Below are 26,969 nucleotides of genomic sequence, written 5' to 3' on the forward strand. Positions count from 1 at the left end.
ACGTGACCCTGGCTGGCTAGGGCTAGGCTGTCCACAGCAGAAGTGCGTCACAAGGTATGGGGCGGTACAGGGCAGGGATTTGCCAAAAGTTAGGCTGTATTAGTGCTAACACACCGCACACAGTCCTTCTAGAACAAACAAGCCGGCATTCATGGCTTTATTCGGGCACCTTTTGAAATGTTTTCCTTTCATGTCACAGTTCCCCGGTCCTTAAGCCGTCTTCCAGCTCAGATCATCATGTCTCTCCGCTCCTTGCGGTAGGCGGTATGTGGGTCAACTCGGCTGTAGGTTTTGACGCTGTTTCTGAATCCCAAATGGCACCCTATTCCTTTTGTTTCCTTTTGTTTGTACTATGTAGGGAATAGGGTGAGATGAGTGTGTTGCGAAACGCTAACAGTAAGCACCGGCGTTCTGTATGATGTAGTATCTGAGAGATGACCACACAGAGTTTTCCCGCGCAGGTTTTTCCTGCTATTATGGAAGTACCAAACACGTGTACACACACACACACACACACACACACACACACACACACACACACACACACACACACACACACACACACAGCTCTTCTACCAGCTTTCCTATGTTTCTGACTGAGCCTAAGTTGCACCAACACTGGACGACATCATGTGTGAAGGGCAAAATTCTCCAGTCACGCACCTCCACGCCCTGGCATCCCCTGGTACGGCTGCCCTTTGCCCCGTCTCGCAGTCATGTTGTCCCCCACCATCAGCTCGTGCCAAATGTCTTGAGTCACCCCAGGCAGGTGCCAGCACACATGACCCCGGTGTCAATCAGCCGCTTTAGACAGCTGATCTGCCAGAGAAAGTTGTTTGCCCACACTGGGTAGTAGGCTATCTGTTGATCTCTTTTAATCTGGGCCAATGGACTGCAGAAGACTGTTAGCTACATGCATGAATTGAGCGCTGAAGCTCAAAAGCTGTTCTTACAGCTCAAGTGCTACTCAGATGTGCTAAACACAAGGCCATTGCAACATCGAAGCCATCTGTTGAACCTTTCTAATCTGAGTCAATGTATTGTAGTAGAGTGTTTTGTTTGTGTTCAGGATCGGATCCAAATATGGTTATGTAATAATTCAAAAGCTGTTATTGCAGCTAAAGGGTTTCTGCGTTAGACTAGACAAGGCTATCGTACCGTCAGGTCCGATGAACGCTTAACTCAGTATGGCTAAGATCTCTCTGACTCTCGCTCTCTCGACCCCACCTTTACCATCTGCTCCTCTGTCCTCTCCCCCTAGCCCAGCCTGGCCACATATGTTTAGTCTCCTCCGTTTGCCTTTGCACCACCGAGTGATGGGCTGATACTGAAATCTGAGTGTCCTAGACAATTGGCTGATTCAAACCAGACCTGGGAGATGAGAAAAGAGCTCACGCCACACACCCCTCCCACTTCACCCATGTGTAAAGATAGCATACATGATCCTCCTAATTCGCAGCCTGCCGCGTTTGCCCCAGTTCGGGCCCTACACTAACATGGCCATTGGCCATTTCCACGCAAGAATGGGGCCTCTCTTACCCGTACCCTTCTGCTTCTCCTGGGGCCCTCGTCCCTTAAGGGGTCCGTACCGGGTTTGACTGTGTGTTTGTCTTAATTTGTGGCTCTTGAGTAGTGGTGTGAACATTTAAATGAAATTGAGATCCTTAAAGTTAAGAAAAATACCTAATTTTATTATTTTTTATCCCCCACAAAATGTTAATCACAGTGCAGATGCTTCGCCTGCTCTTTCTCTTCGCTAATGATAGGAGAGTGTTCAGTCTTGCGTGTAGAATATCCAAGCCTGCTTTACGGAAGTTGCGAGACATTGCAAGCCAAGAAATTCCGATTTTTTATTTAACCTTTATTAAACTAGGCAAGTCAGTTAAGAACAAATTCTTATTTACAATGATGGCCTTCCGGGGAACTTGTACAGGGGCAGAACGACAGACTTTTACCTTGTCAGCTTGGGGATTCGATCCAGAAACCTTTCGGCAACCCTTCGGTTACTGGCCCAACGCTCTAACCACTAGGCTACCTGCCGCCCCGAAATACAATATATCATTGCGAGATTCAGCTTTTGCTTGCCGATAGGCACACTGTTCTGACTCACTCTGTCCCTCGCCATGAAAGATGCAAATGTTTGTGTTCTTGGAAGTACGGCAACTAATTAGTCACCTCTGTTACAAAAATACTGGATCTTAGGAGTCGATTCCTAGTGGAAGATGTTTTCTTTCTACTAAATGTCTTGGTAAATCAATGGTATTTAACAAACTTGAAAGTTCTTTTTTAGGAGAGAGTGCAAGTAGCTTGAGATTATTTGATTGACAGTTCTGGACTCCTAGTGATGGACGTGAAGTACCGCTTCAGAAGCCGTATTTCTTTCCAGACGTGTATAATACCCGTTCACTGGCGCTTTGAAATTATCTACAGAAAAATGTGTGTGCCCTTACATACAAACAAACATGTCGTAGCCGAGGCGTTTTCAGCCGGGGCATCTGGGAGTTGGTAGGGCTGCGCTTTGTGGGTCTGGAAGGGGGGCGGAGACTTTTGCGCTGATCACTCCTCCTCGTCACCAGAGCACATGTGGCTGAGATGGACAGGGAGCCAGACTCACCGCAGACAAGCACCAGCTTTGTGGGGTGCTTTACCCTGCACTACCAGGCAGGGGGCAGTGGTAATCGTCACACTCACTCTTTCTTACAGTGATACAGACACACACACAAGCATGCATTTATGCTAACACACACTCGTGCACCACTCACACAGGCATGCACACGTGCATTCATGCCCTGTGAGCAAGAGGGCTGAAGAGGAGGGGGGAGAGAGACAATATATGTGAAAGGCTTAAGACTCTGTCTCTGCTCCCTTGCCCCTGGGTAACCCTCTCTTTCTCTCTCTCATCTGCCTGTCCATGTGTGTGTTGATGATATTGATCTAGTAGTTGTTCAGGAACTGGCTTCGAGTTGTGCTGTTGAATGGCAGGATTTCCCTCTGAGGTAGGAAAAGGCCCCATTTTCCCCAGAAGTTAGAATGCTGACAAAGCATCCTCCTGTGTGTGTGTGTGTGTGTGTGTCTTCCCTGTTTACCCACATTTCTGACACCGATACCAGTAAAAACACAACTGCGTCTTCTGTCATCCATCATCCTCTGTTTCTCTCCTCTTGGGCTATACCATATTTGACTACACATCAAAGGTCTCTAAATGTGAAGCCTGTCTGGACTTTTTGAGAACTATGATACTTTTGACTAGAACCAGATACCCCCTTTGCTGTAGACGAGACACTTTCCATCCGTTCTCAATCATGTTCTCAGTTCATTATTTTGGTCGGACATCAACGAGTCCCTAATACTGGCTGTGTGGCATGGTGGTCTGGACTAGAATAATGTCTGGAGAGACAAATGGTTCTTGGCGACGGTCGTCTGCTCTGCGTGTCTGGGGTCTAATCTAATAGAAAACACAGTGAAAACACACAATCCTGTGACTGGTGGTAAAGGACAGTGCACTGGAAGACCCCGCAAATGCCCCCTCAACCTGCCCGACGACTGCTAGCCTCCCCAGCCTGTTAGCTAATGTAGTTACCGTTCCCCCTAATGACGCTGAAATCTCATTAATATGCTTCACAGCTGGGCCCAGTCACCCATGGGGATAATGTTAATAAAATCTCCCTGGCCTATAACCCAGAGCTGAACCTTACACAGACCAGGAATAGGCCAAAGAACGATGCCTACTTTGAGCCACACATGCCTAGTTTTATTACAAGATGGCCAATAGTGTTGTCTGTATGTTTTTAGATATAGTCTTGGTGCCATTCTGTTTCTGCACTAGCCAATGACAGAGGAGTTACATTGACTGGTAATCAGGCTAGTTTCGGATTATCATCAGATCTTTTGATATGGCCTACCTTTTTGTGATTATGCCTCTTTGAATCATCCCTTTGTCCTGCTGTTCGGTCTAATCTTCAATGTAACGGAGTACTGGAGAGATGTCTCATCTTCAATGTAACGGAGTACCGGAGAGATGTCTCATCTTCAATGTAACGGAGTCCTGGAGAGATGTCTCATCTTCAATGTAACGGAGTCCTGGAGAGATGTCTCATCTTCAATGTAACGGAGTCCTGGAGAGATGTCTCATCTTCAATGTAACGGAGTCCTGGAGAGATGTCTCATCTTCAATGTAACGGAGTCCTGGAGAGATGTCTCATCTTCAATGTAACGGAGTCCTGGAGAGATGTCTCATCTTCAATGTAACGGAGTCCTGGAGAGATGTCTCATCTTCAATGTAACGGAGTCCTGGAGAGATGTCTCATCTTCAATGTAACGGAGTCCCGGAGAGATGTCTCATCTTCAATGTAACGGAGTCCCGGAGAGATGTCTCATCTTCAATGTAACGGAGTCCCGGAGAGATGTCTCATCTTCAATGTAACGGAGTCCTGAAGAGATGTCTAATGTGAGCACAATGGTTGACTCATCAAATATGCAAAGTGAATCTGAAGAGCGACATTATGAGGCCCTTAACACTCCAGCTAATTAAATCAATGGTGCTTTGGGTGCTTCTGCCGTGCAAGCACATTAAGTTAAACCATTAACATGTTTTTGGCTGCCGACAAAACACAACGCACACTTAGTTTTTGAATGTTTGTCTGGGAATGTGAACATCAAAGGGAATTCTGAGAAATCAAAGAGTTGTCGTACCATGGTCGTAGAGTACGGTTACATGCACACAATGATGTGATTTATTGTGGATAATCAGATTTAATATCATTGTTCTATTATACAGTTTGAAGTCTTTCCGACGTACCTAATAATTCTGTTTACATGCACACTGAAATCAAGCTACCTGATGGCACTCTGATAAATGCAGAAAAACGCCAATCAAAGTAAACGTCCTACCACAGCGAACATGTTCTTTTTGGTAAGCATATTTGATTGAGTTCGGACATGTAAAGTTTGTATGTGAACTACTTATAAGACACAATACATTCAGTTGTTCCGAACTCACTTCACTCGCGCTAGAGAGGCAGGCTCGCTTCAGCTGTTGCTACTGTAGCACATGCGCAGGTCAAATACACCACAGCAACGTTGATTTTTAAGCTGTTTACGCGTCCTAATAATTCTAAAGACTGCTCAGAAAACCAGGCGTTTTAATCAGCGTGCACTTACTTTGATTGTGACCTCACGCCGATTTAAGATGAGCAGAGGTGAGGTGTTTACATGACTATTGCATAATCTGCCTACTGCCATAATCCGTTTAATATCAAAGTATTACCCTGCATGTAACCATACTCATAGATGCTAGGAGGTCGAGATGATTGGAATTGGATCTAGCCTATCCTCTGTCTAGCAGACCCTTATACAGTTTTTTTCAAAGGTACCCTCTCTTTCATGGTGCCTACGGAGGCTTAGTTAGCCTTATCAGTGCTGGGTAACAACTGCCCAGATGTACTCTATTGTCCGTGCTTTGGTAGAGCTGGCGTGGCCCTGTGCAGTAGCAGCAGGCTCTGTCCTCCTGAGTCAGCCCTCTCCATCCCACAAGAACACCATTGTTCCACTCTGCACTCCAGAACTGAGCCATTGTGTTTAATTACAGTAGCCAGTCCCCTCGCAGACTTGTCCTTCTGGCCCAGATTTTTTTTTTCTACCAAAAAATATTTGTGTGCTTTCCATTAGGACAGTTAGTGTGTGTGTGTGGGCTGAAGGGCCGTTGCCCTTGTGCGCGTGTGTACTGTACATTTGTGTGTGTTTGTATACATACGTCTAATGAAGGCTTTAATACAGCTTTAATATGGATGAATGTCCCGGTAATAATGCAGGGTTGTAATGGCTCCACATCAGAGAGGGTAGAGGGCGAGCGAGAGGAAGGGAAACGGCAAATGCGCTTTTGCTAATGAGAGAAAATGTGGTGTGTTACGTAAAGATTGCTCTATTTAAGTTTAATTTGTTTGACATGAGCGTAATGACTGCCAGCCAGGGCCAATGGCATCAGCAAAGACTAATGCCAGCACTGATGACAATAACAAAAGGCAATGAAAGCAAAAGATTGCATCCCCTCCCTCCCTCAGCCCTTCATCCCACCCCAAATGAAAAAGCGGGTGCTCTGAGTGCGTCTCTCCTTAACTGCCCCTGAGCTATTCATTACCGTCTAGCTGATAAAAGGTGAAGTTATGTTTACTAGCGTGTGACCTGTTCCCTGATCCACGTCCTGACGGAAAGAAAGGTCTTTTAAGCTCGCTCGCTTCTTCTTGTCCCCCATCATCCGTTGAAACGAATAGCGGACCCCATTTCATTCATGCGGATTTGCGTGTTTGCTGTATTTCGACTTTCCTCTAAGCTTGTCCTCTGGGTGAAGTAAACCAACACGTAACATGGTTAATACTGTTTACTGAATGTATGCACAGCAATACAGGGGAAGTCATGAGAAATGGTGCTCTGGTTTTCGTTTGGATGAGCTTACAGGATGAAGCACAAAGGTGTATCAGAGAGTTAGGCATACGTAACAACACGTTTTTCCTGCTCGCTCTCGGACCACGATGGAGGGGCCATGTGAGTAAGGCTGCAGTAAACTGTCCATTTGCCTCGAGTCTTGACCAAGCCTGGTCACTATAGGAGGGCTATAGACTTTATAGTTAACGACCTACCAGACTCCTTGCGAAACGTTCATCGTGCAGCCTAGCTTTTGGCCATACAGGTTGTTCCATCTTGGCTGCATCCTCTAGTCTTTGAACCCTAGTCATTGTACAGGTCGTTTTCCATGTCTGACGGATGACACTAAAAATGCCTTTAAAAGAGCCAGTGAGTGCAATGGGGCCACATATAGATGTACAGAAGTGGAGTCCCCCAGGGATTCTTTGCGAGATCACCTTTAATTTCCTCTATAAAAGTATTTTAAAGGCGCAGGCCTATCATAGGCTTTGAAGTGCTTCCCGGGCTGTTTTGGTTTTACACACAGGCAAGACCCCCCCCGGAGATGGGAGAAAAACAAGTTTTCCTGAGATGAGAAGGTTTTTAAAGGTCGTTTTCCATACTCCGGTGGTGCGGTTAGTGCCCCGTTGAGTCCGTGTGTGGTTTTTGTCTTGACTGGGTAAGACCTCGGCATGGCATTCTGTAGAGAGTCACAAGGGTGCGTGTGGAATTTAGCAGAAGCCCACAGAACTGATCTCGTAATAACTGTGGGACATTGCTGGTGTGATGAGGGAGGTATGGGTACAGCAGGGTTGACTAATGAATAAGACCACCCTGTACTCTAGCTAGCTAAATGAACTTCAGTTTGTCCCCTAATGCTAAACTAAGAGGCCACGTGTACTGTCAATCAATAGATCAGTAATAGTGGAAAACTATTCTCACATGTTACAATATGCTGTTTGTCTGTTGAAGACCGAGGTCTCTCCATTTTTCTTCCAGTTTTCAGTGAGAGACAGGAGAGATTGTATTAATATCCTGGGTCTGATTAGTGTTGCTGTGGGTCCCGGCAATGTGCGCTTCATTGGTGTTGTCTTTACAGTCAGCTGCGTTATTGCTGTCAGGATCTGAAACGCATTTTGATATTCTGCGTGCTTGTCTCCTGATATGGGAGAATCTGGGGTTGGTTTCAGCGTAACATTTCTCAACTGTTTCTCCAGGCAGTGTGCATGTTGGTGTGCATCAGCCTGGTTCATTTTGGTTGACTGAATATGCTCTGCCCAAGTGTTTTTCAGGAGCATGTCCACTGGGATCGACAAGCAGAGATATCCATAGACGCACTAAAAGGAGAGCCCAAACTGTGACTGTGTGTGTGTGTGAGCGAGAAAGAGCAACAGAGGGCGTTTAGGTGGACGATGGATATAAGAGTGTGTGCCTGTGCGCGTAAGACACAAACACACTTGTGTGGCTGCCTGCCAAATAGTGTGAGAGGGGAGTGTTGGACTGTGTGTGTGTGCGTCCAGCCGCCTGGTTGTGTGTCCATCCAGAGCGTCTGTCTGCGGCGTCACGTGGAGCCCCATTGCCAGCTGAACTGCAGGCCTGGTGAACCTGTGAGCTTTGTGTTAAATATAGATCGCTTATTTACACACGAGTGCCGCCCGGGCCTTTGGGCAGCACCGGGACGTCACAATCCTTACTCCCAGAGCTGACGCACGAGGGGAGAGGGTAGAGATCATGACGCAGAGCACACACACACACACACACACACACACACACACACATACACACACATACACACACATACACACACACATACACACACACATACACACACACATACACACACACATACACACACATACACACACATACACACACATACACACACATACACACACATACACACAGAAAAACGCATGCATAATAAAATCTAATAATTACACAGCACATGTTATAATTGTGCTTACGCTACCTTGATTATTGTGTATGTGTCTCTGCGTAGGAGTGTGTGCATGCAGGCACACGCATCTGCTAGTGTGTGTCTAGCGCTGTGGTGGCAATTGAATTTGGGGTGATGGTAATTGGCCGGCGAAATGACCGCGGTCTCCGTAATAACCGTTTGAATAGCAACGTTTGTGGGATGCACATTTTCTCCTCTCCTCCGCTCCTGATGCATGTGCTGCCATAGAATAGAACGGTCGTCCCCATTCAAGTCGATGATGGCTAAGTGGGTGGACTGGCGGCTAGGCTTGGGCGGTATACTGTATACCGGGGAATTTGGAAATAACCACAGGATGGTTTTTCAATACCGTTGAAGCTATTTATTTCTATTTCTATACGTTCTTAATATTTGTAGCTTCTTTAAGTAAATACCCGCTGTCAACTTGTGCAATGCGTTAGGATATACAGTCGCCAGAAACAGTATGTGAACCCTTTGGTATTACCTGGATTTCTGCATAAATTGGTCATAAAATTTGATCTAATCTTCATCTAAGTCGCAACAATAAAATAAAAAAACACTGCTTAAACTAATAAACATACAAATCATTGTATTTTTCGTATCTATATTGAATACATCATTTAAACATTCACAGTGTAGGTTGGGGAAAGTATATGAACCCCTAGGCTAATGACTTCTCCAAAAACGAATTGGAGTCAGCTAACCTGGAGTCCAATAACTGAGATGACATTGGAGATGTTTGTTAGAGCTGCTCTAATTAAAAAAAACACTCACACTTTTGTTAGCTATTCACTAGAAGCATTGCCTGATGTGAACCATGCCTCGAACAAAAGAGATCTCAGAAGACCTAAGATTAAGAATTGTTGACTTTCATAAAGCTGGAAAGGGTTACAAAAGTATCTCTGAAAGCCTTGATGTTCATCAGTCCACGGTAAAACAAATTGTCTATAAATGGAGAAAGTTAAGCGCTTGCTCCTCTCCCTAGGAGTGGCCGTCCTTTAAAGATGACTGCAAGAGCACAGAGCAGAATGCTCAATGAGGTTAAGAAGAATCCTAGTGTCAGCTAAAAACTTACAGAAATCTCTGGAACATGCTAACATCTCTGTTGACGAGTCTACGATACGTAAAATACTAAACAAGAATGGCGTTCATGGGAGGACACCACGGAAGAAGTCACTGTTGTCCAAAAAAAAACATTCCTGCACGTCTGAAGTTCGCAAAAGAGCACCTGGATGTTCCACAGCCCTACTGGCAAAATATTCTGTGGACAGATGAAAGTTGAGTTGTTTGGAAGGAACACACAAGACTATGTGTAGAGAAAAAAGGCACAGCACACCAACATCAAAACCTCATCCCAGCTGCAAAGTATGGTGGAGGGGGCATCATGGTTTGGGGCTGCTTTGCTGGACAGCTTGCCATCAGACGGAAAAATGAATTCCCAAGTTTATCAAGACAGTTTGCAGGAGAATGTAAGGCTATCTGTCCGCCAATTGAAGCTCGACAGAAGTTGGGTGATGCAACAGGACATCAGCCCGAAACACAGAAGTAAATCAACAACCAAATGGCTTCAACAGAAGAAAATACGCCTTCTGGTGTGGCCCAGTCAGAGTCCTGACCTCAACCCAATTTTGAGATGCTGTGGCATGACCTTGAGCAGTTCACACCAGACATCCCAAGAATATTGCTGAACTGAAACAGTTTTGTAAAGCGGAATGGTCCAACATTCCTCCTGGCCGTTGTGCAGGTCTGATCCGCAACTACAGAAAACATTTGGTTGAGGTTATTGCTGCCAAAGAATGGTCAACCAGTTATTAAATCCAAGGGTTCACATACTTTTCCCTTTTCCCCTGTGAACGTTTACACGGTGTGTTCAACAAAGACATGAAAATGTAGAATTTTTTGTTGTTGTGTTATCTGTTTAATCAGACTGTTTGTCTATTGTTGTGACTTCGATGAAGATCAGGTCAAATGTTATGACCAATTTCTGCATGAATCCAGGTAATTCCGAAGGTTTCACATCATTTTCTTTCCACTGTAAAGCACGCTCTTCATTTCACCCTTTACAGCTTCATAATGTAAATCATGTTTAGTTCCCCTGAACAGTTGAGACAGTCGCGTGTTTGTAAAAGGCACAACGGGAGAAGATGGGCCCAGCTGTGTATTGATGGGTCGCTTTTATATTGAAATATTTGCTTAAATATAGTGATCAGGGACGTGCAGCTGCAGTTTTACGTTAGTGCAACACATTCAGAAGAAAATAGCTTCGTTTTCATGAACAGACGTGGACCGCTGTTTGGCTGGCAGCCACAGAGGTAAACTTATTTTGTTGTTGCAAAAACGATGCATGACCATTATATTTGTGTATGTTTATCATAGAATGACTAGCCAGCGACACTTCCTAATATTTTGCTTAGTTATTTTACCAGAGAAAAGTAGTCTGTCTACACCCAGTAAAATGCTACACATCAGTCCTAGTGCTCAAACATGTGTCCGATGCCAGGCAGAAATTACAAGCAGAAGCATGTATCTGCGTTTACAAAACGCTGCATGAGATTTCTGAGCCGTATTATATTTCTTTCAGAACAACAGTTCTGCGTTGACGTGACCCCTAACTTGCTACTTGTCTAAGTAATTCACTCATTTAATAAGGTGACAGGGCATCGTATTGTGTAAGGTAAGCGTTCTGCCGTGTTTGAGAAGTCAAAGCCCTTTGGATGAGTTGTCTGTACACCGTCACCATCATGCTTCACCGTAGGGATGGTGCCAGGTTTCCTCCAGACGTGATGCTTGGCATTCAGGCAAAAGAGTTCACTCTTGGTTTCATCAGACCACAGAATCTTGTTTCTCATGGTCTGAGAGTCCTTTAGGTGCCTTTTGGCAAACTCCAAGTGGGCTGTCATGTGCCTTTTACTGAGGAGTGGCTTCTGTCTGGCCACTCTACCATAAAGGCCTGATTGCTGGAATGCTGCAGAGATGGTTGTCCTTCTGGTTCTCCCATCTCCACAGAGGAACTCTAGAGCTCTGTCAGAGTGACCATCGGCTTCTTGGTCACCTCCCTGGCGAAGGCCCTTTCCCCCCGATTGCTCAGTTTGGCCGTGCGGCCAGCTCTAGGAAGGTTCTTGGTGGTTCCAAACTTCTTCCATCTAAGAATTATGGAGGCCACTGTGTTCTTGGGGACCTTCAATGCTGCAGACATTTTTTGGTACCCTTCCCCAGATCTGTGCCTCAACAAAATCCTGTCTCAGAGCTCTACGGACAATTCCTTCGACCTCATGGCTTGGTTTTTGCTCTGACATGCACTGTCAACTGTGCATATATATAGACAGGTGTGTGCCTTTCCAAATCATGTCCAATCAATTGAATATACCACAGGTGGACTCCAAGTTGTAGAAACATCTCAAGAATGATCAATGGATGCACCGGAGCTCAATTTCGAGTCTCATAGCAAAGGGTCTGAATAGTTATGTAAATAAACTATTTCTTTATTAAAAAAAAATAATTTGCAAAAATTTATAAAAACCTGTTTTTGCTTTGTCATTATGGGTTTTGTATGTATGTATGGTATTGTATGAGAAAATGTTGTATTTAATCAATTTTAGAATAAGGCTGTAAAAAAAAAAAAAAAAAATTAAAATGGGAAGGGGTCTGAATACTTTCCGAATTCACTGTATGTATAACTATGAGCTGCATCGCCTGTCGTTGCAATTTGGTTATTTTCGTTTTTCATCGTTAGCATATTTAGCTAGCAGCCTCTGTAGAAATTCGCTATTACTTTTGCAAATTTTCGTAGCATTCTGGTAACAAATGCCCAATGGTCTTTTTTTGCGTTTTTTTGGCGCCCCCTGTGTACTAACCCGTAAATCCCAGAATGAGAGAAGGACGGTATGACGATATGAAAATCTGGAAACCACCCAACCCTACTGGTGGCCATTGTGAATGTACCCATAGGAGCAAAGGAAGTTAAAGCAGGAAGTGTACCCATCAATATGTGTTGTGATTTGTTTATTCAACTCAACTTACATTACAAAAAAATACTTTCCATTACATCAGTTAACATCATTTGAGTGAACATTCTACATTACCATGGAAGTTATTGGATCACAATACCAGGCAGCCATTGCGAGTGTACCCATGAGTTTACCAGTCAAATTGCCAGGGTTAGAGATTCCAAACCTGTTCATTTCATTCTGTGTGTGCCGCTGCTGGATTTTTGCGGGTGTTGCCTAGGTAACCGAAGACTCGTTTGCAAACACCTTGCTTGTTTCTGCCAGGAGTAAAAAAAGTTTGATCACGTTAAGAGTCCATGTTACCGCAGAAACTGACTCGAATGCCTGGCCCCACCGTCTTCAGTCAGCTGTTCGTTCCTATCTATTTCACGAATAAGTAACAAGGGAATTCCGACTGATTATCTCAGTTAATTCTCCCGCCTTAAGCCTTGTTTGTTTTCAGGGCCAGGAATGAGAACAAGAGAAAGAGAGAGGGAAAGAGAAAGAGAAAGTTGGGGAGAGTGACTCCTGTCTTTAGTCTTGTTTATTATTTCACCCCAGAGAGACGGAGAGAGAATAAAGGTGTGGGAGAGAGCGAGAGAGAGAGAGGATGAGGGCAAGAGAGAAAGAGAGTGAAAGTCGGGAGGGTGACTGCGCGTGGACAGCCTTGGTGTCTGGTTCTCAACGTCCACCTTGACCTTAGCTTAAGTCACCTTCCCGTTTCTCTCCTTGAGAAACCAACACGATGACCTCCATTCCGCCCGCACACCCTCGGCCACGCACACTTAACTCTTACACAACAGAGCGTAATGGACGCCAGTCCAGCAGAGCATTCTTCCCCGCTCGAAGCACCATTCATTCACACACGGCCTAGAGAGCAAACTATTATGTCTTGTTCCTTCCCTGATGGGTGAGCCAGTTTCTCTCGACAGCCATTCCAGGACACCCTTATCTGTGTCCTCCACTGCTAACGTTGTCTTGATTGATACGTGGAACCACTAAGGTTACTGGTAAACAAGAATGGCCTGCTTTTCTCTTCTCTGCGTCTCTGGACTTGCTTTGATTCACTGTGCCAAGTGCTCTCGACGATATCCAGAGTAGCCTTTCTTGTCCGGGATACGGAAGTAGCCTGCCAGGATATTGTCCTTGTCCTCTGTCACTGAGTGTGTGTGCCTCCCTCTCTTTTCTCTCCCGCAGCGATAGAGACACAGAGTACCAGCTCAGAGGAGATAGTGCCAAGCCCGCCGTCGCCCCCTCCTCCCCCGAGGGTCTACAAGCCCTGCTTCGTGTGCCAGGACAAATCCTCAGGATACCACTATGGAGTCAGTGCCTGCGAAGGCTGCAAGGTGAGACACACCCTTACATAGCCATCCATTCCACTCTGTTCTATACTATTTGATCCAGGGTTCAATCGTCGGTTGCTTCTGAGGGGTATCCTGTGAACGGGCTGGACCAATGCATATTGGGGTCCCCATGTTGATATTTATAACACTTGTCCTGGTTTGGAATGGTAGTACCCAGTCCCAGGAGACCATCGCCCTAAGGCCCAACTATAATCCTAGTATAAAGCATCAGCATTATCTGAAGTTCAGAATATACATAGATTGGTTGGGGTGCATTTGGGGACGCCCTATAAAGAGTGAACTGGGCCATTTGCTTATGTCATCGCTTATGGCACACCCCTCCTATATCTATACATGATGGGACTGTCAGATCTGGGCTATGCTTCAATATTGCACTATACAGTTCTCATTAACTATGTGAGGAATTGTTTCTTTAAGTGGCTTCAGTTTGAGTGTCTAGCTGCTGTATCTGTCCAACTCCAAATGAAGTCATTGTCTTGAGTGGGTGTCTCTGCCAGGTGGCATTCTGCACTCTGAAGTGGTATCTGGCTCCTGCTTCCTTATCTGCAGTACTGCGTTTCATAAGACGGGGTCGTGGAGTTGTGTAAGCCTGCGAAAGCTTGCGTCAGCAGTGGTGCTCTGGAGGACTCGCCGTTCATCTGCCATGCATGGAGGTTGAGGGCAGGGCGAAGGCCTGAGACTGGCAGGCAGACAGAGAGGGAGGCTGGATGACTGGCTGTGGTGGTGACAGGTGCCCATTAGGCCTGCCTCACATGGCTGGGCCCAGGGAAGATAACACCTGGCTTGTAGGGGGAATGGCTGGAGAGAGGGAGGAACGGGGAGAGGCGCTGCAGGATGGGAACCTGGTTGCATCCAGGGTGGAGATGAGGGGATTAGGTAGATGGTGAGAAGGAAAGAAGGAGAGGACAGATGAGAAGATGGAAAGGACAGGACCGGAGAGGAGGCGAGTCGAGATGATGGAAAGGGGAGGGGGAAAAGAGTAGAGTTTCTTGAGCACACAGTCCTGTTTTAACACAGTAGCGCGAGGCAAGGTCTCGCCTCTGTGCGTTCATTGAAACTTAACCTACCCTCTAAAAGAAATGTATACAAAGTAAATAAAGCCTTAACTTGCCTCTTGCGGGGGGCAGAAAAGCCCCACTTGACAGAGTTGCCTGTTGCACGTCCTCAATAGCTTTTAATGTGTCTCTTAACTTCACAAAAATAGGCCCTGATTTAAATAGGCTAAGGTTGCGTGCGTGTGTGTGTGGTCTCAGTCAGTGTGAAAGCATGGGTATGACTGTTGGCTGTATCAGAAACCAACTGGCACCCATGCTCGTGTCACTTTCCTGCTCTGCTTAAGCTCACTGACTCAGGATGCTGTGCGTGCACACGTACATGTTTGCGTGCACATCCCTTCCGGGTGGTAGCTACCCCAACGCCAGCTGCTAGTCTCCGCCCCCCAGCCGGGCGTCCTGGGGAGAGCAGAACTTTGAAGAATTCAGCCTTCGCCCCCCGCCTCCCCTCTCCAGAGTTCCTCTGTGGAGATGGGAGAACCTTCCAGAAGGACCATCTCAGCAGCACTCCATCAATCAGGCCTTTATGGAAGGTTGGCCAGACGGAAGCCACTCCTCACTAAAAGACACATGACAGCCCGCTTGCAGTTTGCCAAAAGGCACTTAAAGACTCTCAGACCATGAGAAACAAGATTCTCTGGTCTGATGAAACCAAGATTGAAGTCTTTGGTCTAAATGCCAAGCTTCCCGTCTGTAGGAAACCTGGCACCATGGTGGTGAAAACATCAATACTGTGGGGATGTTTTTCAGCGGTAGGGACTGGGAGACTAGTCAGGATTGAGGCAAAGATAAACAGAGCAAAGTACAGAGGTCCTTGATGAAAACCTGATCCAGAGCGCTCAGGACTTCAGACTGGGGTGAAGGTTCACCTTCCAACAGCACAACGACCCTAAGCACACAGCCAAGACAATGTAGGAGTGGCTTCGGAACAAGTCTCTGAATGTCCTTGAGTAGCCCAGCCAGAGCCTGGACTTGAAACCGATCAAACATCTCTGGAAAGACCTGAAAATAGCTGTGTAGCAACGCTCCCCTTCCAAACTGACAGAGCTTGAGAGGATCTGCAGAGAAGAATGGGAGAAACTCCCCAAATACATGTGTGCCAAGCTTGTAGCGTCATACCCAAGAAGACTCGATGCTGTAATTGCTGCCAAAGGTGCTTCAACAAAGTACTGAGTAAAGGGTCTGAATAGTTATGTAAATGTGATAATTCAGTTCTTATTTTTAATAAATGAGAAAAAATGTCAACCTGTTTTTTCTTTGTCGTTATGGGGTATTGTGTAGATTGATGAGGAAAAAATACAATTGAATCAATTTTAGAATAAGGCTGTAACGTAACAAAATGTGGAAAAAGTCAAGGGGTCTATATACTTTCCGAAGGCACTGTATATACGGCCACTCATCGGAGACCGGGGTAAGTTGAGGGTTAGCAATTTAGCACTTCCTTAACTAGCCCATCTACAAAACCCAACCCTAGGGTGCGGCGAGGAATAATGTCAGACCAAACTACTTAGAGACGGCTCATTTGTTTGTTGTTGAAGCGGAGTCTCTTTTTTTTCTCTCTCTCTCATTCCCTGTCGTTCTCCCAGATATAAACACATTAACATAAAATGTGTACGCTCTCCTCATTTATTGTCTCGGAAGCATCGATGCACAGCATGAAGCCTTTTTTTTTTTGTGACGTAAAGACACTTAACATCTTAAGCCCCCGCCATCGCTCCTCTCTCTGTTGCAGTCTTTTTAGCTGGCCTTGTTAAAGATTCACATCTTTAGTAATGTGCCTGTCGTAGGGTTGGCCGATTTTTAGATCAAATTCATTTGAATTCGTTTTAGCACGATATTCCTAATGCCAGTATCACGAGAATCATTTGTTATTATGTCCGCTTGTTCTCATGTTGTCTTTTTGGTCTGGTCTCCTTCGCTACTTCTGTGCTGTGTGCATCTTTCCATTTACACACACACACACACACACACCAAGCCCCTCTTCCTACCACTCACAACAACAAAGATGAGAGCTCACTTCTTCCTCTGTGACGAGCGGTTTCAACTCGCTATTTGCATTTGAGCATTGGTCCAACCGAATCGGTCATATGGACACCGAAACACACTGAGACATTATTTCTAACGAACCCTTTTTATGTCTCAACCCCTCAAATTGCACGCACAGCAGACACTACTAAAACGGGAGTATCAATAAACATTGATTCTGGGAAATGTATGTTCAGTTTTGTCGGTACCGCTAGCAGCATTTTAGCCAAAAACCATTATACTCGCTGTATCGTCTGTGTTTTATACATGTGCAATAAACATGAAACACAATTATATAAGGATTTGGCAACTCTTTCATATTCTGAGAAGTAAGGTAGGGCACTTGATTTCAACATCGGAGCAAAGTGGACAGGCTAGCATGCTGTTCAAACAGCTGGCGACGGACAGGGTGTGTTTATAGCAGTTCCACTGTCCTACCATGTTAGCTAGCTAATAGATCCAAGTTGGCTAGCCTTTAAATATAAAGATTAGCTGGCAACTCACTAGCACACGGGCTTTTGCTTGATTTGTTTGAGATCTGTGTTAATGTTCTATAATGGCTGCTACAAGAAGTTGGTCATTATTAGTGAATGTGCATTATGCATGGTTCTGGTTAAATTAGTAACAAAAGGGGCATTTTCATAGACTGATCAGTAAAAAGCAGAGTAAACAACACACACCCACATGCGCATACAAATGTAGAAACGCGCGCACACACATCCCCCACATTTAAAAACCCACCACAAAATGGTAATCACAGCGCAGATGGTTGGCCGGCTCTTTCTCTTCGCTAATGATAGGAGTGTGTTCAGTCTTTTGGTGTCGAATATCCAAACCTGCTTTACTGAAGTTGCGAGACCTTGCAAGCCAAGAAATTCTGTTTTTACATTTTTTATTTAACCTTTGTTTAACTAGGCAAGTCGGTTAATATCAAATTCTTATTTACAATGACGGAACAGTGGGTTGACTGTCTTGTTTCGGTGGCGGAACAACAGATTTTTACCTTGTCAGCTCAGGGATTCGATTCACCAACCTTTCGGTTACTGGCCCAATGCGCTAACCACCAGGCTACCTGCCGCCCATACATCAGGTGCATATCTACAGTACACAGAATGGATTGTACAAGCCACACACACACACACACACACACACACACACACATATTTAACCCCCCCCCCTGCCCCATCTCCTCCATTCCTCCCTCCCCCCTTCATCTCTCCGCGCTCCTCTCCTCAGAACGCTGCAGGGTGGCTGACAGGCCTGCTGAGGGCTCTTGTCGTCTGGCGGATTAGCGCTTATACAAAAAGAGGCTTAAGGCGCCCAGGAAGCAATGACTCTTAATGGGGATGGGGAGGGACAATGGCTAACCATGAGGAGAGGTCCAATCCCCAGGGCCACCTGAGGCGTGGTATTGGAGGGATTGGTTGTCCCCTTTTTTATATGTCAAAGGGACTGGGTCAATCCCCCTGTGGCCAACAGGGTCAAGGTCAGGGCACCAACGGATCACAGGGAGACACACCAGGGTCACTGGCAGGTCGTTAGATATCGGCTATTGATTGGCTTTGAAGCCGTAGCTTGTTGTCCTGTCGTGTATTTTGTTTATGTTATGACTGGATCCTAATTTGTTTTAGAGATAGGACCTAGATGTAAGTAATGGAGTCTCACTCTCACTATAAAATGGACATCTTTTCTGTAGTCAGGGCCAAGTCTTAATGCTACGCATGTTTTTGTAGGTATTTGTTAGTGCTTTAATGCAATACTAACACGCCATTGTTCGAATGTATCTTTCATGCCAAAAATCTCTAATTAGTGCTTGGTAACAGAGTCTCAGCCAGTTTCCATCTATTCTGGGACGGCATACAAACCTGCATAACATGCGGTTCTTTGGTGATAATCCATTAAAGGAGAAGTTATTTTTTTACAACCAAATCTGTTTGCTTTTTTAAATGTAAATGGTATGTTATAGAAGAGTCCAGGCACCTTTTTTTGTGATTTCACTTGTTTTTGATAAACTTACCCCAGACAGTGAATAACTTCCTCATTCTCGTTGTGCAGTATGGGGGCCCTGAAAACACCATGAACAGAAAAACGACAAAGTTGTCAGTATAGTGATGCGGTACTTTAGATGTTGCACATATGAACATGTGTCATTCCAAACTTCATCTGAAACGTTATATTCAAATCTTGTGCGACTCGTTTCCCGCTGTGCAGGCCGGGTGTGTTCGTATACATCGGATCCACATCAACGGGACTGCAGTAGAGAGAGTCAGACGAAGGTTTCACTCCTCCGCGTCCAAATCACAGAGGACTTGAGTTGGACCAACAACACCCCCACTCGTGTCAAGAGGGTGCAACTGCGCCCCTTCTTCCTAAGGCTGCTAAAGAAATGCTACCCCCGAGTCCTCTCAATACTGCACCATCGAGAGCGTCTTGACCAGTTGCATCACGGCCTGGTACAGGAATCACTCCATCTACGACCGCAAGGCCCTCCAGTACATCACTGGGGCCGTGTTTCACAGCCATCCAGGACATCTACTTGAAACGATGCTTGAGGAAGTCCCGACACACCCCATCCACGAGTTGTTCACTTCCTTATCGTCGGGCAGACTGGTTTGGAGCATAAGGGCTGATACCGACAGGCTCACAGACCGTTTCTGTCTACAAGCCATCAGACTGCTAAAGACTTGAACTGGACAGACCACCTGAACTGACTCGCCGCACCTTAGCGCTCACACACCCACATAGACACATATATACACGTACACACACATTCATGCTACACACACATCACACCTGCTGCTACCAAACTCTTATTTACTATTGCTAATACTGCATAATTTAAACACTTGCCCACCAATCCCTCTTTCCCTGATAAATGTGTAAATATTGCACTATAATTATTATACTTATGGTTAAATGTTTATTCTACTGAGTCGTGTACTTTATGTTTTGTATTATATTTTATTTCTTATTGTTGTTGCATTGTCGAAGGAACCTCCAAGTAAGCATTTCGTTGGACAGTATATACAATGTGTGCCCTGTACATACGAGCTAATAAAACGTGAAACACGTCCCACCAGCCTCCCATCTCTCTTCTCAGGAGGGGAGGACCAGGAGAGCGAAGGATAGATGGTGATCCAGGAAGGACAAATTGTGGTCTTTAGTGCATGGGCCATCTGTCGACCAGAGAGCTAATCTCCTCTTGGCATCTTCTACAGTATCTGCCTTTGTGCCATATTGCGTTCTTTGGGAATACACAAAGTGGGTAGATGCCTCGGATGGTCGACATTGTATTGCTATGGTTTTTAGGTTTTGCAGCTTTGAGACTCATGGTTTAGTGTTGTGTATTGTGATATCCATTCTTGATTCAATTCTAAAAAGACAAAGGTTTCACTCTAGTGTCTATTCTTCACAATGAGAGACGGGTCCATTTTGATGTGCTTTCTTGCGCCCCCCCCCTCCTGTCCTTTCATTTTGTTTCAGATGTCCGCTCATCCTTTTAGATTCAGAGTACTTGTAAGCGTTTTAAACCAATGTTCTCTCTGTAATGATGTTGGCCTCCACCCAGAATTGTTTTTGCCGGGCCATATCAAGATTTAAAGTAGGGCATTGATAGGTAGCTAGAGGCTAGTGGACTCTGCGTTTTGTATCCCCAACCCGTTTTGACTTACTTAACATCCTTAAAGCATCTCTCAATGTCCCTAATGCTCCATTGCCAAGGTAGGAAGGTGATCTCATGAGATGGCAACATGAGTTAATATTTTCTTCTCCTACCGATGACTCATTGCTAAGACTTTCAAGAGCTTAGTGTTTGGTAGCTCGTTGCCTTTAATTGTGGAGCATATGGCCACACTCCAGTACTGTTATCTGTAGGTTCTTGAATCTACACACACACACACACACACACACACACACACACACACACTGACAATGTCTCTCTCCTTCTTTCCCATCTCTTTTCTCTTGCTCCCTTGTTTTTTTCTTCTCCTATCTCTCTCTCCGTCCCTCTGTCCTCCAGGGCTTCTTTCGGAGGAGCATCCAGAAGAGCATGGTGTATACGTGTCATCGGGAGAAGAACTGCATCATCAACAAGGTCACCAGGAACCGCTGCCAGTACTGCCGGCTGCAGAAGTGCTTGGAAGTGGGCATGTCCAAGGAGTGTGAGTAGTGGTGCGCTACTATATTACACTACGACAACCTGCCAGTGCCAACCCTAACCGCGGTACACCATACACGACACCCTTCCAGTCAGGCCATCAACCACACTACAGTCAGAGGGCATGGCGTCATCCAAACTATTCACAGACGATCGGGACAGTCCTTTCATTTCCGTTCGACTGGGTCCCATCTGGGATGAAATGTCTACGTGTTTGATTGAGTTCTGATTGCTAGTATATCACTGAACTACACTACGCCAGCCACGCCAGCCTGTAACCTCTGAGCCAACAGGCAACACGTACTCCGATCCCCGTCGTTCTCTGTCATAAAGCCTCATAACTGTGTACGTGTGCGTGCGGCACTGGCCCAATACACAGTTTGGCTTTGCACAGTAATGGTGGTAGCTTGGTGGGCCTCTGTGATGAATATGTTAGCGCCTGCGGAGAGTGAAAGAGCAGGCTTCGCCTCTGATCAGGGCATCCCGGGGGCTGTGTGAACACACACACACACACACACACACTGTCAGACCACATAAGCTAATTGGTGGAGGTGAGAGGGAAGACCAATGGCCGGAGGGGCCTTACCTCAGCCTACCAACACACACACACACACACACACACACACACACACACACACACACACACGTCCAAACTGTATACATAGCAAATATACTCACGCAGGCAAGCACACACAGACCCTCTCAGCCCTTTCCCTCCTCCATCCCTCTCTCTGTCGTCTCTCTGCTATGGCATTTACCCTCTTCATGACACTGTAATGCTCTGCGAGTTCCCCACGCGGCGGGCTGTCTGAGGCTTACTGCAAAGTAAGTTATCCTCAGCGCTCCTTACCTCTGAACGGGCCCATTAATCATGGTTATAACGATCACGGCAGGCAGCTCTGCAACACCCACAACAGGGACAGACGGGGGAGATAGTCTACTGCACGGCTGATGTTAAAAAACAACCGAGACAGGCTCAGATGTTTCTTCTGTCCATCTCCCTAAGGGCTAACTTCTATGTCAAGTTAAAGAAGAGCCCATATAGGTTCACTCTTACTCCCGTACTCCCTCCTATTTAGTCGTTGTGTTTGTACTAGAGGGTAATGTTGGTGTCTGGTAAGTGAGGGTGTAGTGTTGATTTGTGTCCTGGCTGATAACTTTGGCCGTGTCGCGGTGCTACTTCGAAAGGGGTGGTGGTGGGGGGGGGGGGGGCGAGGATCTGGCCATCTGGGGGCCTGCGGGGAGCCACCGCGGAGGCTGGGAGGAGCGGCCACTCTGCTAGGGGACATCTCGGTGACCTTGCGTCCGCTCCGACAACTCCGGCATCGCTGCCAGTGCCAGGTGGCCATGCCAAGGCGGAGAGAGGGAGAGGATGAAAGAGGGATGGGGTTAACACGGAAAGCCCGAGAGAGCCCGAGTGGCGTCAAGGAAAGGCAGGGCTGGTAAATGCTCTTTTTCAATGTCAATGTCGACTTTTTTTTTTTTCTTTCTTTTTTCTTAGGCGTTCCGTCAACTGCGTGTAGAGTGTTGAGTTGATGTATGTTATGAAGTTGGGGGGGGGGGGGGGGGGGTTGTATTTGGTTTCTAACTGAGTCTGATGTACTACATGTTTCTCCGTTTGTACGATGTCTATTGTCTACCGGCGAATTTGTGTGTAGAATATAGTCTGTGTGCGACAGAGAATGTGCCCATTCAAGTTGTAGGATTTGTTGAGTCGTGTTTTGCATTTGGTTATTAACATTCAGGTTATATGATCGTCCATTTCAGTATACATGACCCCATCCTACCAGCATGAACTTTTCCCCCCCGTGTTACTGTGCTAGGGGGTGTGTGGTTGTGGGGGTGACTTTACTGTGCTAGGGAGAGCCCTGTGTTAGTTTGTGCCCTGTCAAGGGGGTAAACCTGTACCCCTCCTTTGTCGCCTCAGCTCCTCGCTCCAGCTCCAAAGGCGGGATGGTGTTGGGCCCCCAGCCGCCGCCCCCACCATTGGAGACCGGGAGGGGACAGACTGGGGGGCCAGGGGCGGACAGGGCAGCTCCCCCGGGTAAGCAGCCACTCCCCCAAACCCCCCTTCCTCTGTCCCCTCCATCCCTCATCCCCTGTTTTCATCTCCAACACGTTTCATCGTTGCTCCGCCGCTACAGAGCGGCGAGGGAGAGGCAGGCAGGAGAAGCAGGGGAACATTGACATATTTATCTTTCCATTGAATTTCATCTGTGTGACGGACGACCTGTCGCAGTTTTCATTTTCCTCCCTCAAATTATCTGTCTGTCTGCCGGGCCTCCCTCTCTCTTTCTCGCACACACAGGCATATACACACGTGCACATATTCATACAGATTCATGCAGACACATTGTCAGAAGCAGCCTTTTTATATTATGAAATCCCCGATTTGATGGGTGTCTGTGTATTGCTTCTAGCATACCGCACACAATGCAATACTGTTCGCTACAATGAAGATACTGCTAGTGTGTGGGTCATATCAGTGTGCAAGACGATGCTACACGGTCGTACCATTTGAGAATGCTAGACGCAATCCCTCGTAGATTAAACAAAGGATTCACGTAGACACTATTCACGGTTTACACACACACACACACACACAACAATGCGGACGGCTGTTGTATTTCTCCTCCTCGCTAGCCCTGCTATGGATCTCCCGCCAGTTATTGCACGCGGGCAATTCTCCATGACTGATCGCGAGGCCCGGCTAATGGTTCTTTAATGACTGCATTAAATTGTGTTGTGCGGCTTATGATTGCGGTGCCAATTTGTCAGCGCGGGTAATGTCTCTGCGTTAAGGATGCCCTACTTTTATTTAGGAATTAATTTAACGTCTCCAGCGGACCCCTAATGGCGACGGGGCCGCTGAGTCACTTTGACAGCCACAGTGAGCAGGGGAGGGCCCGAGACTCTCTCACGAACACACATGCACACACATTCTCGCATCACTTAGAATTCTCAGCTCTCCTCACCTGGCAGTTCCTTTTAAAGGTGGATGGACTTCGTGGTAAGGACAAATAGCAGTTGGCAATGCATAGCTGTGTAGATGTAAAGAAGTGATTTTTTTTTTTTAAGGCTAATTTCATCTGCAGTCCCTTGGGTCTTTGTGATGTGATGGTGAGCTTACTTAGCAACGCAAACGTTCTGCTGTTGTGTGATGTTTGACTCCTAGACTTGAAGCCCCCCCCTGTCTCTCTCGAAGTTATCCAAGGGAGGAAGGCCTGTCTGCGAACTGATTAATGAGCGTTGTCCCTGTATGGTGAATCCCTCTCTGGCTGGCCCAGGGCCAGTTCCCCCTGTCAGATGTTGCCCCTTAGACAGACACTAATCTATGGTCCGTTTTGTGTACCCTTCTTAATGGTTAAGGTTAGGATTTTGGACATGGGGAAGCTGATCCAAGATCTGTAAGGGGTAACCTCTGGGTCGAGGTCTGGGACCGCTGGGTCTGCACAGAAACGACCCCACTTACCGGGGCTACAGCTGGTGACTGGAGAAAGAGGGAGGAGAGAAGAGGGGGAACAAAAACACAGGGAAGAGCTATCAGATAACACGTGACGCTTGGAGAGAGAGAGAGAGCGGGACACGGACAAGGGGAGCAAGCTAGCTCGTGAGGATTAGACGAGAGCAAGAGAGGAATGTGTGACGGCAAGGAAGAAAGAGAAAGAATGAGTGAGAGCGCGAATGCTGGAGGGGGTTGTGCAGCGTGCGGGGGTGTGGGCTCAGCCGAGCCCTTTAAACCATTACTGCCTGGATATTTGTCATATTATGTTATTAGATTAGCCGGGGCCTCTAATGAAAGCAGTAGCAATTTATCAGCATTACGTATAACCTTATACGCCAACGCTATTTATCACCTAACCTGCCCCCCTTCACCCCCCTGTCAGACCTATACACCCTGAGGAGGAGGGGGGGGGGGGCTGGATATACCCTAATGGCTTTCCAATGCTTAAAACAGCGACGGCTGGTGTGTTTGTCATTTCGGGAGTAAGTTTAGCTACATTCGAGGAGGGAATGGCATTTCTCCAGCTTTCTTTTTGGATTATTCCAGGGCTTTTCCTCAGTGATATCGCTCTCCCCCCTTCGCTGACCTCTCATGGTCGTTTATCTTCCCAGCTGGGATCAGAGCTGGAATGTGTTGTGGTAGCTTCTTAGCTACAGTGGCCCTCGCAGCTTTTTCGTTCTCCTACCTCAACTTAATCATCCTCTTCCGTCGTGTACCTGTCCTGCTAGCTAGCCTACCTACACTACCTCCTGCTCTTGCCCTTTTGCTACCTCTTGTTTATATCTCAGTCCCCTCTTTGTTTCGGTTTAGATACCCACGCAATTTGAGTACTGTTCCACGATTTGTTCCCCCAACGCAAGTAAAGTCATGGGTGCTTCACCCACGGTTTAATTTCACTAATGGTCTTGCCATTCTTTCTGTCACTGATATCAGAATTGCTTTCTAGTTAAGGCGGGAAATGCAGTATCCTGCCTAGACTGTTTGTAAAGCCCCCTTTTCAACAAACCTTTTTATTTTTTATTTAACTTCTACATTCCACTCCTAAATATCCGCCCTGTATCTAAACCCTGCTTCTCTTCCTTCTCTCTCTCTCCCTTCAGCGGTGAGGAATGACCGGAACAAGAAGAAGAAGGATGAGAAGAAGCAGGAGTGCCCGGAGAGCTACGTGCTGAGCATTGAGACGGAGCAGATGATTAACAGGGTCAGCAAGGCGCATAAGGAGACCTTCCCTTCGCTCTGCCAGCTGGGCAAATACACCACGGTGAGCACCACAATACTTAGAGAACGAGTGCGTGTTTGTGTATGTGCAATCTTATAGACAAACCAGTGTAGTGGATTCACTCATCTGTCGTTTGATATTGTAGCCCTTTCCTGCAGTCAAATGACCTAGTGGACTCATGGCTGGAATGTAATTCATATTTTTCATGATTCATTTAAAATATCCAGTCTTTCTATGTCAAACGGTTATGGTATTTCAGTCTTCTGTGATATACACTGCTCAAAAAAAATAAAGGGAACACTTAAACAACACAATGTAACTCCAAGTCAATCACACTTCTGTGAAATCAAACTGTCCACTTAGGAAGCAACACTGATTGACAATACATTTCACATGCTGTTGTGCAAATGGAAAAGACAACAGGTAGAAATTATAGGCAATTAGCAAGACACCCCCAATAAAGGAGTGGTTCTGCAGGTGGTGACCACTTCTCAGTTCCTATGCTTCCTGGCTGATGTTTTGGTCACTTTTGAATGCTGACGGTGCTCTCACTCTAGTGGTAGCATGAGACGGAGTCTACAACCCACACAAGTGGCTCAGGTAGTGCAGCTCATCCAGGATGGCACATCAATGCGACCTGTGGCAAGAAGGTTTGCTGTGTCTGTCAGCGTAGTGTCCAGAGCATGGAGGCGCTACCAGGAGATAGGCCAGTACATCAGGAGACGTGGAGGAGGCCTTAGGAGGCCAACAACCCAGCAGCAGGACCGCTACCTCCGCCTTTGTGCAAGGAGGAGCACTGCCAGAGCCCTGCAAAATGACCTCCAGCAGGCCACAAATGTGCATGTGTCTGCTCAAACGGTCAGAAACAGACTCCATGGGGGTGGTATGAGGGACCGACGTCCACAGGTGGGGGTTGTGCTTACAGCCCAACACCGTGCAGGATGTTTGGCATTTGCCAGAGAACACCAAGATTGGCAAATTCGCCACTGGCGCCCTGTGCTCTTCACAGATGAAAGCAGGTTCACACTGAGCACGTGAGCACATGTGACAGACGTGACAGAGTCTGGAGACGCCGTGGAGAACGTTCTGCTGCCTGCGACATCCTCCAGCATGACCGGTTTGGCGATGGGTCAGTCATGGTGTGTGGTGGCATTTCTTTGTGGGGCCGCACAGCCCTCCATGTGCTCGCCAGAGGTAGCCTGACTGCTATTAGGTACCGAGATGAGATCCTCAGACCCCTTGTGAGACCATATGCTGGTGCGGTTGGCCCTGGGTTCCTCCTAATGCATGCCAATGCTAGACCTCA

The 26,969-nt window shown here is 46.6% G+C and overlaps 1 protein-coding gene across 7 annotated transcripts in view; it reads left to right on the forward strand.

The window, feature by feature from the left end:
• Positions 1-26,969, forward strand: part of LOC129860364 (retinoic acid receptor alpha-like) — a 221,807-nt gene that overhangs the window by 184,549 nt on the left and 10,289 nt on the right. For 3 of the 7 annotated variants that reach the window (XM_055930705.1, XM_055930704.1, XM_055930703.1), the window contains 4 exons: positions 13,540-13,688; positions 20,802-20,943; positions 22,867-22,983; positions 25,545-25,705. In XM_055930705.1, coding sequence (XP_055786680.1) covers positions 13,540-13,688; positions 20,802-20,943; positions 22,867-22,983; positions 25,545-25,705 — 569 coding nt within the window. Of the gene's footprint in view, positions 1-13,539; positions 13,689-20,801; positions 20,954-22,866; positions 22,984-25,544; positions 25,706-26,969 lie in introns of those variants that run through there. The other 4 variants (XM_055930707.1, XM_055930706.1, XM_055930709.1 and 1 more) reach the window with 3 other exon arrangements.

The sequence above is a fragment of the Salvelinus fontinalis genome, chromosome 8 (assembly GCF_029448725.1).
Source record: "Salvelinus fontinalis isolate EN_2023a chromosome 8, ASM2944872v1, whole genome shotgun sequence".
Classification (NCBI taxonomy): Eukaryota; Metazoa; Chordata; class Actinopteri; order Salmoniformes; family Salmonidae; genus Salvelinus; species Salvelinus fontinalis.